Genomic DNA, 17,954 nt, shown 5'->3' with positions numbered 1-17,954 from the left:
ATATAAAAACTCCGCTGTTCTTGCCACTCTTAACGTACTGCATCTACACCTAACACTACAAAAATATTTCGCCTGATCCTGGAGAAGATAGTACCTTTTTACCTACCGCCAGTGCTCTGAATCACTGGAGTGTTGTTTTGCACCCCTTCTTCTGAGCAAAACTGGGACATATGCTCAATTCGTGTTAGTTTGTATACCCAGCACATTTATGATCCCTTCTGAAAATTAATCATCAAGGTTGTCTTGTTTGTTTGTTTGCTTGCTTGCTTTTTGCTGTGGATGAAATTGTTCCTTCATGGATTGCCTTTTCCAAAAATATTATCTTCTAAGGAGCTCAAGTGGGTCACCTCTGTTATGGTCACAACTGACAACTTGGCTGTACTACTTCTGGATTTAGATAACTGGGAATGTTTGAAATTCACTTAGATTTGGCCCTGGGGGCCAAATACAGGGTCACTCATAAAATTTCATCACCTCAGTACCAACCTGCCCAAAAGGAACAAGTCAAGCTTAGTTTGGTGAGAACCTGCTCATGCACTTTAAACAAAAGTTTCAAATTATCTAAAAGCCCTCATTTTACTCTTGTTGAAAATGAACAAAATATGATAATCGTGGTAAAAACATACGAGTTGGAGTTGGAAGCTCTGTGGATGTATAGGCAGAGATGAAGATGAAAATAAAATATGGAGAATAAAAGTAGTAGAAGTAGTATCAGTAGAGGTAGAAGATGAAAAAGAGAAGAAAAGAAGAATAATATTAACATTACTGATGATTATCCCATTGATGATGAAGAATGAAAATGAATTATGGTATGTATCCAATGCCAGAAGCAATTCTACATATATACAGCGGCACGTTTTGTGATTACTGGTTGAATTTGTAAACACATTTCAACCACTGCTCAAAAGGGACTGCTATTTTTGTCTGAATAAATGTATTCTTCAAAATAAAACCATCTTAAATAGTTTGTTTCCACTAACTGGAATTAGGAGTGCACATTCCACATCATGAAATTTTGATCTGCTAATCATGAAACCAAAGTTAAATGATGGACAACGATGCGGCAAGATGATAACTGATGACAATGAACAAAAAACCAAAAAAAACCCCCCACTATCCATGATTTAGATCCTCCACTCTTCCGTGACAAAGAAACGTTTGACTTATCGTCTGATGTTACATTTGAAATGGGAATGTTGTTTTCCACTGATTGTGTTAAAAGACATTACCCATGGTTATGGACCCTTAGTCATGACAGAAAATGGATGAATGACATTGGAGGGGTATGACAATTACAATGTCCACAACACGAGGTCCCTGAAGCTTTCACCAAAATGGAATGCTTGAAATTAAGCAACACACAAACAAAGAGAAAAACTTTACATAAAGATCAACAATCACAACAATGACAAACATGTATGGACTCATAAGGATTACGAGGGGAAGAGTGCTCACAAGGAGCTACTGTATAATAGATAACAGAAAGAACAGATGTGTCAAAAGTTCCACATGACTACACAGTTCAAGAGATACAATTGTAGCTGCAAATATTTGAAACTATTCAAAAACCTGAGGCAGAAAAAAAAATACTTTACGTCCCACTATTGAAAATTAACAGCCAATGTATCTGTCACATAACAGCAATGTCTTAAAACAAGAAATATCATTTTTTTTGTTTTTTGTTTTTCTAATGACTGCAAAATCATAATATTAATTGTCCACAATTTGCATAACAGGATGAACACATTTTGTTTTGGAGGATCTACTACACTTGACACACCCTCAAGGGTGATCACGGGAAAGGTGCTGAGGTCTCTCCAGATATACCCTCCAGAAGATGACATCTCAAAGAAGAAACATATCAAATATGGAATCAAAACATCATAAGAGGTTGTTTTGTTGTCCTCGATATCCTGTCTTGTTTTGCTTTGGGGTTTTTTCAGTCACATGTTAATATCCACTAAGCCACTTATGGATGAGCTTTTTTATCATATCAAAGCTTTTCGGGTTTTTTTTTTCATACCGTCAAAATATGGATGTGGAGCTGCATCTATTTTAATTCCATGAAGATCATCCTTTTAACTTCGGACTTGCTGGTTAGCACAACACATATTGAAATATACGCTGTGCGGGAAGATACTATCACACAGACTTATTGCTATGTATAAATCATCCATCTATTAAGTGGTCTGGTAATAGAATGAGTCAAAGCAAAAGCTGCCCAGAAATTTGAAAAAAAAAGAATAATGAGGACATTTCCAGCATTTTCTCAAGGTTTTTGCATCACATTAAAACTTGACTTGAGGTGAGTGAAATATGTACATTTCATGTGTCCATAAAAGTGAAGAAATCATTTGATTCCAAATTGTCCTTTGGAGCTACTTATGAGCCAACTATAGTTTGAGACCTACCCATAATGCTTTGCATTGACAGCTACTTCCTGCTACAACCATCCCTCTATGATGCACATTAGATTGAGTTTAAGAGATCAGGTATTGCTACTTATCATGACTATTCAATTCAATTCAATTCAATTCAATTCAATTCAATTCAATTCAATTCAATTCAATTCAATTCAATTCAATTCAATTCAATTCAATTCAATTCAATTCAATTCAATTCAATTTTGTTCGGCACAAAATGAATCAAAATTACATTATACACACACACAAAAAAAAAAAAACCAATCTATCACGGCTAGACACAGGACAAAGGTTGAGGAACTAGCCACCACCAAAAATGTGTCACCAGAAAGGAAACCAAAGGGCAAAAAGCAATATCAAGAATGAGGGCTGAGATACTGACTTGGCGAATCCGATGAAGTCGTCATGGTTGGTGTTCATGTATGCCAGTTGGATGTCAATCAACATCAGAACCTGGTCCTTGGTCTTGGCCTCACGCTCACGAATATGTGTGCAGACGATGCGCTCGGTCTCCTCACGTAGTCGTGGATACCTGCTCATCTGGGATACAAACAAGGCAAACAAACAAAAGTACAGATGCTTAAGGAGTTACGCGGATCCTGTCACCTTGGCATTCTTTTGTTCATGCATAGGATGTGTCTTCTTGAATAGATGAGAAACAGGGCAGAAATATTCAATGTCAGCAAATACTTATCAGTGTTTTCCATGCACAAAATCCGGTCTGCATATGACACGTATCCAAATGTCTGAACTATTATCGTACTTGCAACAAACCATGCTTTTAATCCATTGTGTCTATACTTCACCAAAACATCCATCACAAACCTGGCAAAGTGTATAACGGCTGCCAGAAAAGCTATCTTTGCATTGTGTTTTGAATGCACTTACTCGGGTGCTTCAGGCCTGTGCATAGGAAGCATGGTGTTTGCTTTGAACATCAAACTCTCCCTCAGAGAGTTGTGGGTTCAAATCTCTTTAAATCTGCATCAATTTTGTCCCTCTGCAGTGAGTGACTCTATATTGCTGCTATCTATAAAAGGAGTATACAGTTCATGGTTTATACTGGACAGATGTAAACAGTGTTGTTCATTCATCAATCCATTCATTCATTCATTTAAGCATATGGTAAACACTATTGTTCATTCATTCTTTCATTCATTCAAACATATGGCACAATGTGCCTGGTTGATAACGTCTGCCGATTATTGCTGGTCACCTAGGACAAACCACGAGGGGTCAGCATCATTCAACAGTTTTTCTTGTGTGGGTAGTTAGGGCAATCACATTACGGAATGCTCAAGAGGGACATTGCTCTCTTTTAGTGCAGCATTAATAATGCACAAAATGACCACAAAAGTGCTACGAAATATGGGAATTGGTGTGACAGATTTAAAACATGGTTCACTTTCCTTCTGATTACACTCTATCAGAGGAGGCATTCAAGGTAGAGACACTCTCATCAGCTGATGTCGATGACCACCAGCAAAATGAAGAACTCACCCCTTCACCAGAGTGCCTGACGACGTTGTTGAGTTCATTGACGACCATGTCCACGCACTTGAGAGATGGTTCCTTCAGCCGGTTGATTTGCTTCTTGGTGATGGCCTCAAACGCCATGTCTGGTGTAAACAGACCAACCCTGTTGTGACAGAGAGGTGAAAGTAAATGGATGAAATCAAAGTGCAGTCAAGGGGCTCGGACATCACCCTTCATCATCCAAGTTGACCTGCACAGTTTCTAAGCGGCATAGAGTTTGTGCACTACTCTTCAGAATTTATTGGGCCCCGATGATATACTCAAAGAGCCCATCAAAGACTTGACAAAAAATATTCAGATCCCTTGCTCAGAGCATAATCAAGGCATTGCTGGTTAAAATAATAGCGGACATCAGAAAGAACAACAGACAATTCAACATTCATTAATTACACATCATTTCACAGACATTACTGATCGATTACTGAGTAGTAGGTAGCATCTGTTTACATCCTTGTGTTTTTGGAATTAGCGTACACATTTCTCAAGACGATTCCGCCGTCTTTTTCCCCAGCAACCAGTCCTGGTGATATGAGTTTTACTGGAAATACTTGGAAAAATCGAGGTACTTTATCACACATTTTATTGACTTGTTTCTGTGGGTTTACTGCCACTTGGTCTACTATCAGATGGTTTAACACCACTATGGCTTAACTCATTTAGTCTACTATCAATTTTGTCTAATTCCCGTTTGGTCCAATTCTCACTTGGTCTAAAACCCAGTCTGGCTAAACATCATTTCGTCTAATGACCAGATGGTCTAATTGCAATATTCTCTCCTTGGATTTTTCCCATTTTGTCTAATAAACTGTGGGTACTAGACGAAATGGGCATAGCCCATCTGAAAGTAGACCAACTGGTAATGAGTCCAAGTGACAGTTGGACTAAACGGTCATTAGACGAATTGGTTGTAGACGAAAGGGGATTAGACCATGTGGGTTGAGACTAAATGGCTATTGGGCGAAGTGGGAGTAGACCAATTCATAGATCACCAATAAACTGCAGAAAGTGGTCAGTGAAACACAAGTTACATCTAGTCATTACAAGAGTGCCCCATTCACACTCCACACCTCTCACCTGACACCATGAATGTTCTTAATGGCGAAGCTGATTTCTCTCCTCAGCTCCTTCTCGTCATACTCCATCTTGACGACCTCGAAGGGGTACCGCTCGTGGAAGATGCGGTTGATCTTGGCCCCGCCCGAAAGCTCATTTGTGTTGATCTCGTCGCCCGACCCCTCGATGCGCTTCTCAAAACTCACTCCGAAGTGCTGGACCATCCTGGAAGAAGAGGGTGCCAGTCTCATTATGGGGGCGTTTCACATCATACACGCTGCTATATGATTTTACTTGCAGCATTAAAAGTACTGTTTATCATTACACTATTAGGAGCAGTGATTTAAAAAATTGTTCGAGTTATCACATTTGATGCACATGTGTAGGTCCGTTGTATCACAAACATCCTACCATATAAAAATTATTTTCGCAATAAAGCCCAAAAATAAGGAGACATCACTATTTTTCTCAATATACCATGACTGTAAACGGTTTAACCGACAAAGAATTTTATTATAACCATTGCTCACATTTTGTATATTCAACAATGTTTAACAATGACTATATTGGTTAACAGTTTTACATTGGTTGTTTCTATCCCCAACTCACATTTTAGAGCTATTCCGAAGCACTAAAGCTGGGTTTTTTTTTCATCTGCAAATGGCAAATAATGTCGTTAATGTTCATGCTTCCAACTTGTGTGTACAAATTATCACTTGAATTTTGATACACATTTTGTAATCCTAATTCATGTACAATAAATTCCTGCTATAGACATAAGAGGTCGTACATTGTGCACGGAATATCCTTATATGGGTCTCCCTCCACTGGCAAACTAACTCTTAAATTCCCAACAGATTTGCCAACTCACTGCAGCATTGCCTTGGTCTTCCTGGTGGGGTCGTCAGCGCTGAAGTTCTTGTACTCGCCCACCTCCTTCTCCAGCGACAGCTCCTGGGCCTGCAGTTTGTTCCGCAGGGCTGGCAGCGTATCCCGAATGTGGTTAGTCAGTTGCTGTAGGAGGGAAAAGTAAAAACACGAGAGTCGGGGGGGGGGGGGGGGTTGGTGCTCAGTGAAATGTTCCTGAGTTTGATAAATAAAATCCTCTAAACATGACACGACTTGGATGCATTGCTTCTGAATCTGATAGAGAAACAGCCAACTCTGATTTGGAAAATGACAACAAAACAAAACAAGAAAACATAAATATGGTCTGTTTCCGGACTATCAGGGAAAGTCATCTTCTCTTCGGTAATTTCACAAGAGTCACATTGCCTCTTGTCTGTCATTTCTAAACTATGGTTGGCGTAGATTTGGGATTTGAAATTAGCTCTAGACATCTTCATTTCAAGTGCACACAATTTTCAACCGACTACCTCTATTTCTTGTGGCGGATATCACATTTCTTGTTCATAGATGTAAAAGCATTTTGTGCTGATCATTTCCTTGTGTACCCACTTCTACTACATGATTTCCTGCTAGGTTTTCAGTTGTATTTTTGGTAGCCCACCTAAGAAAAAAACATACATTATTTTGCATCTTATACTGAAAAGCGACAACAAACGTACCTGGTTGAGGACTTTCTGGAGGAAGGGTGTGCCCATCTTGTCAGCAATGTGTCTGTAGGAGGGATGGCTAAGGAAGAATTTACGCTCTGCCGCCAGGGCAGCCTTAATGTCCTTCTTGCCCTCAATGTCACGCTGACTTCTGTTGACGACGCCGACATAGCCTGTTGGATAGAAGGCAATATAAGCATTGAGAGATATGCACTATGTGTCCACGTCAGCATGCTGGGATTCATTGCAAGTCTACGGCAGTTTGCAATATGATGCTTCACGGTCACCAGCAAATATTATTAATCGGTCATGTAAAAAGACGTCGCTGTACATAGTAGAAAAATACACTATGCACTTCCAGGCTATAGTTGAGAGTATCGATTCCCAGGTGGCAGGAATAGCAATATTTTCTGAGGGGTACATTGGCGTAGAGGATAGCGAAACTTCTGTCCCAGAATTTCAATTGTGGCCATGTAACAGCACAAGTTATATTTGTTTTATATCCCTTTACAGAAAAATACCTGCTCGTAAAAATAGTTCAAACAAGGAAAAGTAGAAATTACGCGGTGCGTAATATATGTCCCCGCCGGAAGTAGCATTTAGTAGCAAAATGTACAATATAGGTAAAAAGATCAAGGTCAAAGGTCAAAGAAGTCAAAGGTCAAAATTCTATGTAGAAGTTTTGAAGCCCTCACCTAGTGCCATCACATAAAGCAAACGGAATCGAAATCGGGTTAGAAATGGCGAAGGAGTAGCATTTTGTAGCCAATGTACAATATAGGTAAAAAATCAAGGTCAAAGGTCAAAGAAGTCAAAGGACAAAATTCTGTGTAGAAGTTTTGAAGCCCTCACCTAGTGCCATCACATAAAGCAAACGGAATCGAAATCGGGTTAGAAATGGCGAAGGAGTAGCATTTAATAGCAAAATGTACAATACAGGTCAAAAATCAAGGTCAGAGGTCAAAGAAGTCAAAGGTCAAAATTCTGTGTAGAAGTTTTGAAGCCCTCACCAAGTGCCATCACTTAAAGCAAACGGAATTGAAATCGGGTTACAAATGGCGAAGGAGTAGCATTTTGTAGCAAAATGTACAATTTAGGTAAAAAATCAAGGTCAAAGGTCAAAGAAGTCAAAGGTCAAAATTCTGTGTAGAAGTTTTGAAGCCCTCACCTAGTGCCATCATATAAAGCAAACGGAATCGAAATCGGGTTAGAAATGGCGAAGGAGTAGCATTTTGTAGCCAATGTACAATATAGGCAAAAAATCAAGGTCAAAGGTCAAAGAAGTCAAAGGTCAAAATTCTGTGTAGAAGTTTTGAAGCCCTCACCTAGTGCCATCATATAAAGCAAACGGAATCAAAATCGGGTTAGAAATGGCGAAGGAGTAGCATTTTGAAGCAAAATGTACAATATAGGTCAAAGGTCAAGGTCAAAGGTCACAACTGAAATTCTTTATAGAAGTTTCAAAGCTCCCATGTAGTGCTATCATATAAAGCAAACAGAATCAAAATCGGGTTAGAAATGGCGAAGGAGTAGCATTTTGAACATTTTGATCACACACGGACGCACGGACGGACGCACGGACGGACACACGGACACACGGACACACACACGTACGGAGCCCGTTTCATAGTCCCCTGCTCGAACTCGTTCGGCGGGGACAACAAAAGTGTTAAATCATCTTAAGTGCAGACAAACGGGAAGTAGTGAGCACAATGTACAGAATGGTTTATGAGGCTGTTACCTATAGCATGCTACACATGCCTACAATGAAAAAGCACTGATTTATTGCCTATATACAGTATGATGAAATTCATGGTATAGTGCACTATACCATGATGCACAGTATTATGAATGTCACTATATGGCACATTTCATGCAGATCTGCTCACTTCTGCTACACAGTCCAACTGGTATCAACTGGCGGGAATTGCTAATACCTTGTTAACCTTTTATTGATCAACATACATGACGGTATATGACCTTTAAAAGTTCACTTTTAGTCACGTAAGCTTTCTTTAACCATTTGAACTTGAACACTTTCACTACTGTAAAACGAGGAATGTAGGTGTGTATTTTAATTATTGTGAATTTTGCAAGAGTGAAATTGAAATGCAGGCAAAATTTCTTGTCTACACTAAATGCACTGAATGCCAGAAGCAATTCGTGAAAATTTCATGCTATGACAGAGGCCATCAGCTCCAAATCGTGAAAATTTCATGCTGCGAAAATATCTTGCTTTACAGTGTGCAGTCTGTGTGTCTAATACTACATCCATACTGTTGAGACCAACAACAACTTTAAAAAGACTGTGCACTGATTGACTGCTGACCAATTTTATTATCAGCCTGCTGTGATACGAGATACCACAGTCCTTTAAATGTCAATCTCAACTGCACTTGATTTATTACCCTTTCAATTGACACGTTTGCAGCATTTTAACGTGACTCACAGGTTCCATTAAGTATGACACTACTTCAAGAGGTAGCTTGCAATATCGAACTTGCCCATAAACTTTAAAGGGAGTGAAACCCACATATAGGTGGATTGGATATATGTGACCCACTAGAAAACAAAATGATCCGTAAGTCGGAGGGGGTCGATTTTCCGTAAATGACATTACATTATTCCCTTACTCTTCCGCTTTAATTTCATATATAACATGACTCATAAAAATACTCGGTTGCAGAAATATCAATGATTTTATGAGAGCATGTTGAGTCGTTTAGGAAATCAGCGTTTTGAGAAAACCACCTTCAAAGTTTTCCTTCCGACGCATTCGTGATCAAGTTTCGGTTTCAGTTTTTACCTCTTGAAAATGAAAGGTCAGCGACTTTCAGATCCTTTTCTTGTGGCGGGTCACATGTGGATTGAGTTAATGTAGTGCTCAATATTAGTGGAACACATCAGTCAAATTCAAGGAAAATTGGACCTGACATTCAACAGTTATGAATTTTTTGAGTAACCCCTAGGTACGGTACCCCCAGTTTACGGCGCGCCTAATCAAATACCATATACGCAATATATCTAGCTAGTCTAATTTTTCGCAAATCAGGACTTCCCAACAATTTTGCGAGAGGTTAAATTTGCAATCGTGGAGTACAGTACTGAATGGTGAAATGTATGCATGCAGGTCACATTCATGTCGGGATCAGAGACAATATTTTTGTGTGTCTTTAAATTTGCGAACAGCACCCGACTCACAAAATTCGCAAATATAAAAACCTCACAAAATATTCCGCGTATGCAATACTCACCTCTCCTCAGAGGGAGGAGCTTGTTCTCGAGGATGTCCTTAGCATCCGTTCCATCATCCATGAGATCAAGCTTGGTGATGACTCCTATTGTACGCACACCTGTTGCATAAGAGTCAATCACATCACAGAGTTTGAACAATCCCAAGAAGACCAAGCAGAGCTTTTAACGCTTCACTTTTATAAAAAAAAAACAATCACTATCAACATAATGTGCAAAGGAACAAACTGTACTAGCTGTATGGAGTCAATTTGCATTTGGCTGTGGTAAAAAAAAAATAATAAAAATACTATCCATTCTGACATCTTCAGACACAAGTTCTCATCCCATCCTCGTCGCCAGAAATTATGTTGTATCGTGGGTTACAAGTAACAAAACTTAGGACTGCAAATAAGGAAGGAACAGAAAAGGCGTGGCAGTTAACGTCTCCGGTGTTTATTGCAGAACTGTCTGTCTCCAGACATGCACTCATGTACTTGTATATAAGAACAGTTTCAATAGCTGGGGTATACTATTGGAATGTATGCTGACACCTGAGGCACATGCATACTAATACACAGAGGTTACATAATGAGGTTACATAATGAATGTCAGGGTGTCTAGACACTTTATGAATATGCGTAGTGTAAATCTGAATATCTGTAAACACAACAACATGCTCATTCTAAAACAGAATAGAATTATTTTCTTCGTGATTATGGACAGAGATTTAGAATTGAATACACAGCTGAATTTCTAAAGATGATTGTTTAACTGACAGTACCCAAACAGCAATAGCTACAGTGATTCCAAGTAGAAACCACACTTACCTGTTAAACACACCAATAACTACTTGTATATCAAACTGTGAACTACAAGTACAGGACCTCATAATACATTTCTGGATATACATCATTTCCATACAAACAGAACAGGTATGGACAATTATCGCACCATGATTAGATATGACATCATTCAATGTGTGTCTGCAACAAATTTTATGCTTTTATGAAAAAATATCTATAGATCACTGAAGCATGGAAAACTACTGTTGATAGATGGTTTAAAAGATTAAGATTCTAACTTTTCCTCAGGCATTAAACAACAACACTTGATTTGAACGGTGTGACTTCAATCACGGCCCTCTCACTACAATTTGACAAGTGACTGCTATGACAAAACCAACATTAGAGTCATTATAAACTTGTGTGTACAATGCAAGAATATTGTTGGTTAATGGCTAAGACACGTCACAGATGCCCAAGTTATTTGGGAAATAGGACCAGATTTTCCTTCTTGATTGTTTGCTTTCTTTACGTGTTTCACTTGCAATTTTGCTGAATTTGGGGGGGGGGGGGTGGTGGGGAAAGGTTTTGTGACATCACATCTTGACACCAGACCGTGACTGCCTACCTTTTGGGTCGACTTCCTTGGCGATCTTGAGGGCGTCGGAGTTGGCCAGATCGGCGTTGGCCGGAGAAACGGCCAGGATAAGCGTGTTCTCGTTGGTGACGAACTCCATGAGCATGTTGCGGATCTGTATCTCAATGTCTGGGGGCTGGTCTCCCACCGGGACCTTGGTCATTCCTGGCAAGTCGATCAGGGTCAGGTTTAGGACTGCAAAAGAGAGGATCAAAGAAACACAGAACATTTAGAAAAGCGTCCGACTGTCTCATATTCGCAATGGACCCTGAATTTGAATAATGCGAGACTGACACTGGAATGCCTTTCTACACTGAAAAGACGTTGAACCCCACATATGCAGGTGGATTTTGTTTTCAGAAGACCTGGTGTTTGATGTGACCACACAGCATAAAATGAAGACGAGATGCGAGTGTGCACACAATTCATCTCACATTTATCAGTTGCAGATACCGGTAATACTTTTTTGAGAGTCAGATACGCTCACAAGTCGGTGTGTAACATGTTGCCAATGTCAATACAGTATTAAAACAATTCTGCTTGCACTAATTGAGCCCATACTATACCATGGTTGCAATAGGCCTATATCTGAGTACAGGTAATGATCAAATTGTAAGTGTCAATGATGCCATCAGCCATTAACTTTGCATACAGTGTTTATATGTGTACCCATACACAACCGACTGATCATTGTTTCATAGAAATCAAAGTTTCATAATTTGCACGACTTCCTATCAATAATGACTGTGCAGAAATGTGCAAAATCCTTCACATGAACTTTACAAAACTCATCTGCCTAGATGCAATGGCCTCACAGTAAGAAGTGAAAGTGAAAGTTTCGAACATTATTACTACAACTACACATGGTCCCCATCAACAAAAAAAAGCAATTCAATTGCTGCTCTGTCAGTTGTGATACCTCCACTTCACACAATTACCATATCTGTCATAAAACATGACCCTCCATTTACATTTTTATACAGTTAATTGGTCTTTCATCTTTGCTGCAGAAAGGAAGTTTCCATTGTATACTACATACAGTGTAACATTATCGTCAGACTTTAATGTAGGAAAGTTACTACAGGAAATGACATTGTGGCTAAATCTCGTAACCTGCGGCCCTGACTTTTAACCCTTCACTCTGTCACTTCATGCAATAATAGTTAAATTAATTCTATATAATCCCTACCAGTCCCACACATTATTTGCAATTTATTCCTGGTGGAAGTTACGGTGCAAAAATAACATTTGCTACCAAAATGCAGTGATCTTGACCTATCAATACTGTCAGAATGCAAATGATTGTAAAACATTTCCAGCTGAAGTAATGACTGAAAATCACTTCTTTGTATTGTTTTGTTTTTTTTGCAAAAAGCACAGTAACCATGACCTTTGACCCCTAATCTTTTCAAGGGACTTATTGTCTACTCAATTTTACCTTTCCTATCAACCTGTAATCCCACTGGATATATTCCTAGAAGACGTTTCAGCTGAAAAATGTCATTTGGGGGGACGTTCAGTGACCTTTGACTTTGAGGGATTTCATTCAAAATCTATCATCAGTGCATTCACACCATACATAGTGACATAGTATACCTGGGCCAAATACCTAGAAAATCCAACCAGTGTTTTCATCTGCTTCTAAAATCACAACTATTGGGATGTGGGGGATACCAATGGTGCATACAAGTACCGAGGAATGGACGCACAGAGTACAACCCAAAATCATTTATAATGACCACGGCACCCTTTTGGGCGGAGGCATAAATAAAAACAAATTGACCTAATCAGGGAACAGGAACTTGACATTGTAGTTCTCGGAAGAAGGACAAATTTATATTGCTGCTTTTGTGGAGGGCGGCCTTAGTGGAGGCAGGTGGCACAATGAAACATGAATGCACAATTCATGGCAAACAGGATATTAGCAATAGGAAGGCAGAGATTGAAAGTGATCACTACAAAATGGAAAGCCGACTGTAGCCACAATACGACATAATAATTTTACCTGGCAGTTCCCAGAGCAGACTTTATGCACGCCTGCTTCCCTCTCCCTGCACAGGCATTATGCAGGATATCGCATTTGCGTACAGCTCAATGTGATGCTGGCATCAATTTGCAGTATAATGTAATGGGCTATACTTATAGTTTGTTGTTTGCCATTTTCTTCTCTGTTGTCATGTTTGAACATGTACTAGTATATCAACACATTCATTGTACATCATACTATCTTTTCATTTTTGAAGCGCCAAAAATCAGACCGTCCTCAACGAGTTGATTTGTGTTGAACACATTGATGTTTGTATGCATATGAAACAGCACATGACTACATTTTACAATTGAATATGATCAAAGCATAATTGCTAAATTCATGAAGGATTCGAGCCTTTGATTCTGGAAACAACTTCAGCTCTTGCCATCTTCATTTTTTTTTTTTTTTTAAAGATAAAATACAACAAAAAGCTAGTGTTTACACTACATGTAGATTAATCACCTAGTGTATCACACGCCACAGCTGAAATAGGCTCTACATACTATACTGTAGGTTAGGCCTGAACTGAGCAGGACTCATGTAAACTATCGGTTGACTGTCTTTTACTCACAAAGTTTGCTGTGTGCCTTAACACAGCCCATTATATTCAATTCATATCATTTTCCACTTGTAACTTCTTCCCATTCCTAAAGTGAGTCATGACTGGCGCTGGGTGTGAACGAGTTATCTGCACTTGGCATCAACACGTGTGGACACTTGATACAAACTGGGAACTGACTTGTCATGATACGTGTGGAAGATTTAATTACTCTTGCCCTTAAAGAATGAGAAAGCAAAGTTCACACAAGAGCATACATGTGTAAGTAAACAAAATAAGCACACATACAATGTATTCTAACGCATTGTTGTGGCATAACACTCCTTTTCTATGGTTTTGAAATAAGGCAAAAACAACAACAAAAACACATGTTTGATTTCCGATCACTTGATTTCTAATCAAATCTCACTTTTCACATTTTCCAACTATGTCATCAAGCTTTTCCAGTTACCTGCCAGTTTAGATCGCACTATTATTTTCAATGCGACGAACATTCTTTTCACAAAAATTTTTAGCTCAGTACATTTCAAGCTTTTTTATGCAGAATTCAATCATATGTATGCTCAAACTTTTAACTTATCATATCTCAAAGTTCAGTTTGTAGCGCACTACAATTTCATTTCTCGTGCAGCGCACCACAGTGGGATTGAGAAAATCAAACTAGGCCACGGTCTGATTTCTCGCTGTAAATGCACAAAATTGTTGCTGTACATGGGGTCTTCCTTTGCACTGCACTTTGATAACCCTAGGGTTTGAGACTTTACGTGCTGCTTAGAAAAATTGATCATCTGTAATATGGTAAATGTACAAGGCATGTATCTGTCAGGCTTGCATGTGCTGCTGGGTGCTTTCCAACCCTGAGTTACCCAAAGTTTCAGTATGGCAATCAGAAAGCGCTTACAACGATAAGAGTGTAAGCAAACTGCAAGGTATGTAGTCTACAAAGATGCCTGCCTTGTGTGGATCTTGCACTGCAAGTGGCTTCCCTTCCTAGAAGAGGTTTTGAGGCAAACCCTTACGCAGAGTTTGAGGGCAACGCCCCCACATACAGCTGTACTCCTGAATTACAGATATTAGATAGAGCTCAGAACTACTGACAGAACTCTGCACTGATCAGTTTCACATGATTTTGAATAAGTCCATTTGATATACACCATTAACCAAATATGGTAGATTACAAGTCAGTGGTTTTTGTAACCTTGAATGACATCATTCTGTTACTATAAAAAGAATCAAAGTCTGGGAAGACTTTAACCTTTACTTAAGGGTTGGGATAATAATGCACTTTCAGCCAGCCACAGCATTAGGCAGGAGGCGGCGACGGCCCTGTCTACATCACCACAAGTAATCAATCATAGCACTAATTGGAGGACTAAAAACAGTGGAAGCATCTGGCGGGGAAAGAACAATGCAAGTCACTCATGGAATAACTATTAATATTTGAAAACATTCATCCTAAAATACATTACTGTGTTGTGCTTAAAATAACACTAAAAATATCAGCTTTGGAAAGCTAACAAATACGAAGTACATTCATATTCTTCTCTTTACATGTCCTTCCACAGAGATGTCACAATTTTTAGAGAAAAAGAGGCTATGCAGTGTATACAAGCCCATCCACACAATTACATGAAACTGAGATGTGCACGTGTGGAATGCAGCGGGGGCGATTTCTTTTCAAGAAATGCAGCATGAAATATTTACACGCTGTTAGGATGGCAGGTGCTGCAGAAGTAATGAGACAAGCATACAAGCCAACGTATCATCAGTTTTATCTGGGGAGCTGGGGCAGTGCTGAGAGAATGCAAGTGCCTTGGACAGCTGGTGGCAAACATAATTTTCTGCAATATCCTCTGTACTACATACAAATTTCTCTAAGGATAATTAAAGGGATGGTACAGTTGCGGTTGAGATGAGGCTTCAGGTTTCCAATTTTTTTTGATGATTTTTATTTTTTTTTTAAAGATAATGAGGAACAGAGCACATAATTCCAAGAGGAATTCAAAGTTTCTTTAATAAAAACTGGTTTTCAAATGGCTGAGATATCCAAAACAGAGCAATCCTAATAAAGAGTAGGACCCACCGTTAATTAGAATTGTTTTTTTTTTTTTTTTGTGTGTGTGTGTGGATATCTCCATCATTTCAAAACCCATTTTCTTCAAATGAACTTTGAATTCCTCTAGAATTGTATGCTCTTTGATGTGAATGATGATGATGATGTTGATGTACATGTTCCAGTGTCTCCAAACAACCCTCACAGCCTCCGTGGCTTGAGCTCTTAAACACACAGCATATCTATATATGAGTACATAGACGGCAGCAGGAATTAACTCACTGCACTTCAGAACCATGTTTGCCACCACATACAAACTCTACAAGGAACAACCATTTACATTGTAGGGGGTGAGGGTACAGTCAGTTATTATTTAAGAGGGCATTCCTCACAAATCACCTGAAATGTGTTTCAGTTTGAATGACATACTGCGCAGGAAATTCACACTTGTAACTTGTATCTTCTGTTCAGAAAAGGGATTTTTTTTTTTTTTTTTTTTAGAGCAAACGAAATTATGTTACTTTCCTATAGGTTACTTACTATTTCCTGCACTGTAAAGGCCAAGGTTTGTGGAATTTGATCTATATTATATCAATTCAGGGCATCAGAGCTGGAAGTATAGCATTTCACATACTGTATAACCTCTGACTGGATTGGGTATGAAGGATTCAACAATAGCATTTTCCATCCCTTTGAACAAATACACTATTTAGCACTTCCCCTTGCTGCTCCAAACTACATGCAGATCAAAATGGGTCCCACTGGTCATGCGTGCTCATCGCTTAAATGTCATAGAATGAATAAGAAGCAAACATTGTACTACAAGTCTATCTCAGAGTGATTTCTAATGAGTTGTTCATCCCCAGCTAAAGTGTTTGGTGTTTTTCTTTATTTGTTTCTTTTTTTTCTTCACCAAAATTAAATTTGTTACGAAAGTAATGGCCTACATACAATGCAATCGTGAGAACCTTATATGTACCGTACATATATTCTGTATTCAGTCTGCAGATACTGCAACATACACTGGATTTTGTGCACTTTTCAATTTCTTTGGCCGGCATCACATTCTCACAAAGGAGGAAGGAAGGGGAGAGTGGTGAGAACAATCAAACTTCTCTCTAATTCAGAGATCATTACTTTTACACAACAGTGCAGCAACGATTAATAAGTATAATGATGAACAAGATGTCTGGGGTTCAAGAGTGTCCTCTATACCTTCTGCAGGCATATTAACCCGTTGAAGACAAGTCCCGACTATATTCGGACAAGTGTCTATGGGAAATGTGTATTACAGCAAAATCAGCCCGTCCTCAATGGGTTAAAGGAGCAAGCATCACAAGAGGAGATCTTGTATGTAGCTAATGCATTCAGAGTTTAACATGCGAGTACAACTTGGAGACTGTTCATTTGACAGGATTTGAAGGATGAGGGGGCATTCTCTCTGGGATAAAACTTTTCTCTCCTCTCATGAAGGGGGTGGTTGGAAGATCGTGATTGATTGTGAGTGAGAAGTGGTCAAGACAGGCTTATTACACTACTTTCCCTCGAGTTCACTTTATACCATCATGGGTAATACAGCACTGTTCACACAGGCCATTGAAACCAGGGTAAATAGGTTTACAATTAGAAAAGTACGGTTTGGGAGGCTGAGGAGATGGAGAACTTTCGAGTCAAAATGAAAGGAGCATCTCTTATCTTTGTGAGTTTGAAACTAGTGATTAGCTTTGATCTATCAAAAGGGGACATCCCAAAAGGCGCAATGAATGGAAAGCCTCAGATCAATGAACAAAGAAAAATAGAATGTCTTATTTTCTCGCCTTTCCACAATTTACCCTCCTACACAGTACATGTATGAAGAGATCTACATCGAACCTGTTTACAGTACATGTTTATACATCAAGTTTTGACTTACAAGTGTAGTTCACAGGGCCTCTACGGAAGCAAAGAAATGCTGGCAAGCAGAAAAACTGGGCGATGAGAAAGGGCACTACAAGGGGACTCTAACTGCTGCAAACAGCCTCGAGTCTGGGACCTCAAGATTGAGAACCCATGGTCAGATCCAAGTACCAAGAACAACTCCCCAGTATGACAT

General features: G+C 39.2%; 1 protein-coding gene across 1 annotated transcript in view; it reads right to left on the bottom strand.

Moving 5' to 3' along the window:
- The window catches only part of LOC140240934 (dynamin-1-like), a 58,464-nt gene that overhangs the window by 23,521 nt on the left and 16,989 nt on the right, over positions 1-17,954 (bottom strand). The window contains exons 4-10 of the mRNA XM_072320705.1: positions 11,213-11,416; positions 9,823-9,921; positions 6,581-6,741; positions 5,884-6,026; positions 5,034-5,237; positions 3,924-4,062; positions 2,806-2,963 (exon numbers count right to left, since the gene is read on the bottom strand). Of these exons, the coding sequence (XP_072176806.1) occupies positions 2,806-2,963; positions 3,924-4,062; positions 5,034-5,237; positions 5,884-6,026; positions 6,581-6,741; positions 9,823-9,921; positions 11,213-11,416 (1,108 nt within the window). The remainder of the gene's footprint in view (positions 1-2,805; positions 2,964-3,923; positions 4,063-5,033; positions 5,238-5,883; positions 6,027-6,580; positions 6,742-9,822; positions 9,922-11,212; positions 11,417-17,954) is intronic.

The sequence above is a fragment of the Diadema setosum genome, chromosome 17 (genome assembly GCF_964275005.1).
Source record: "Diadema setosum chromosome 17, eeDiaSeto1, whole genome shotgun sequence".
NCBI lineage: Eukaryota > Metazoa > Echinodermata > Echinoidea > Diadematoida > Diadematidae > Diadema > Diadema setosum.
Note: the sequence above shows the minus strand (reverse complement) of the source record. Positions and strands in the feature narration are given on the sequence as shown.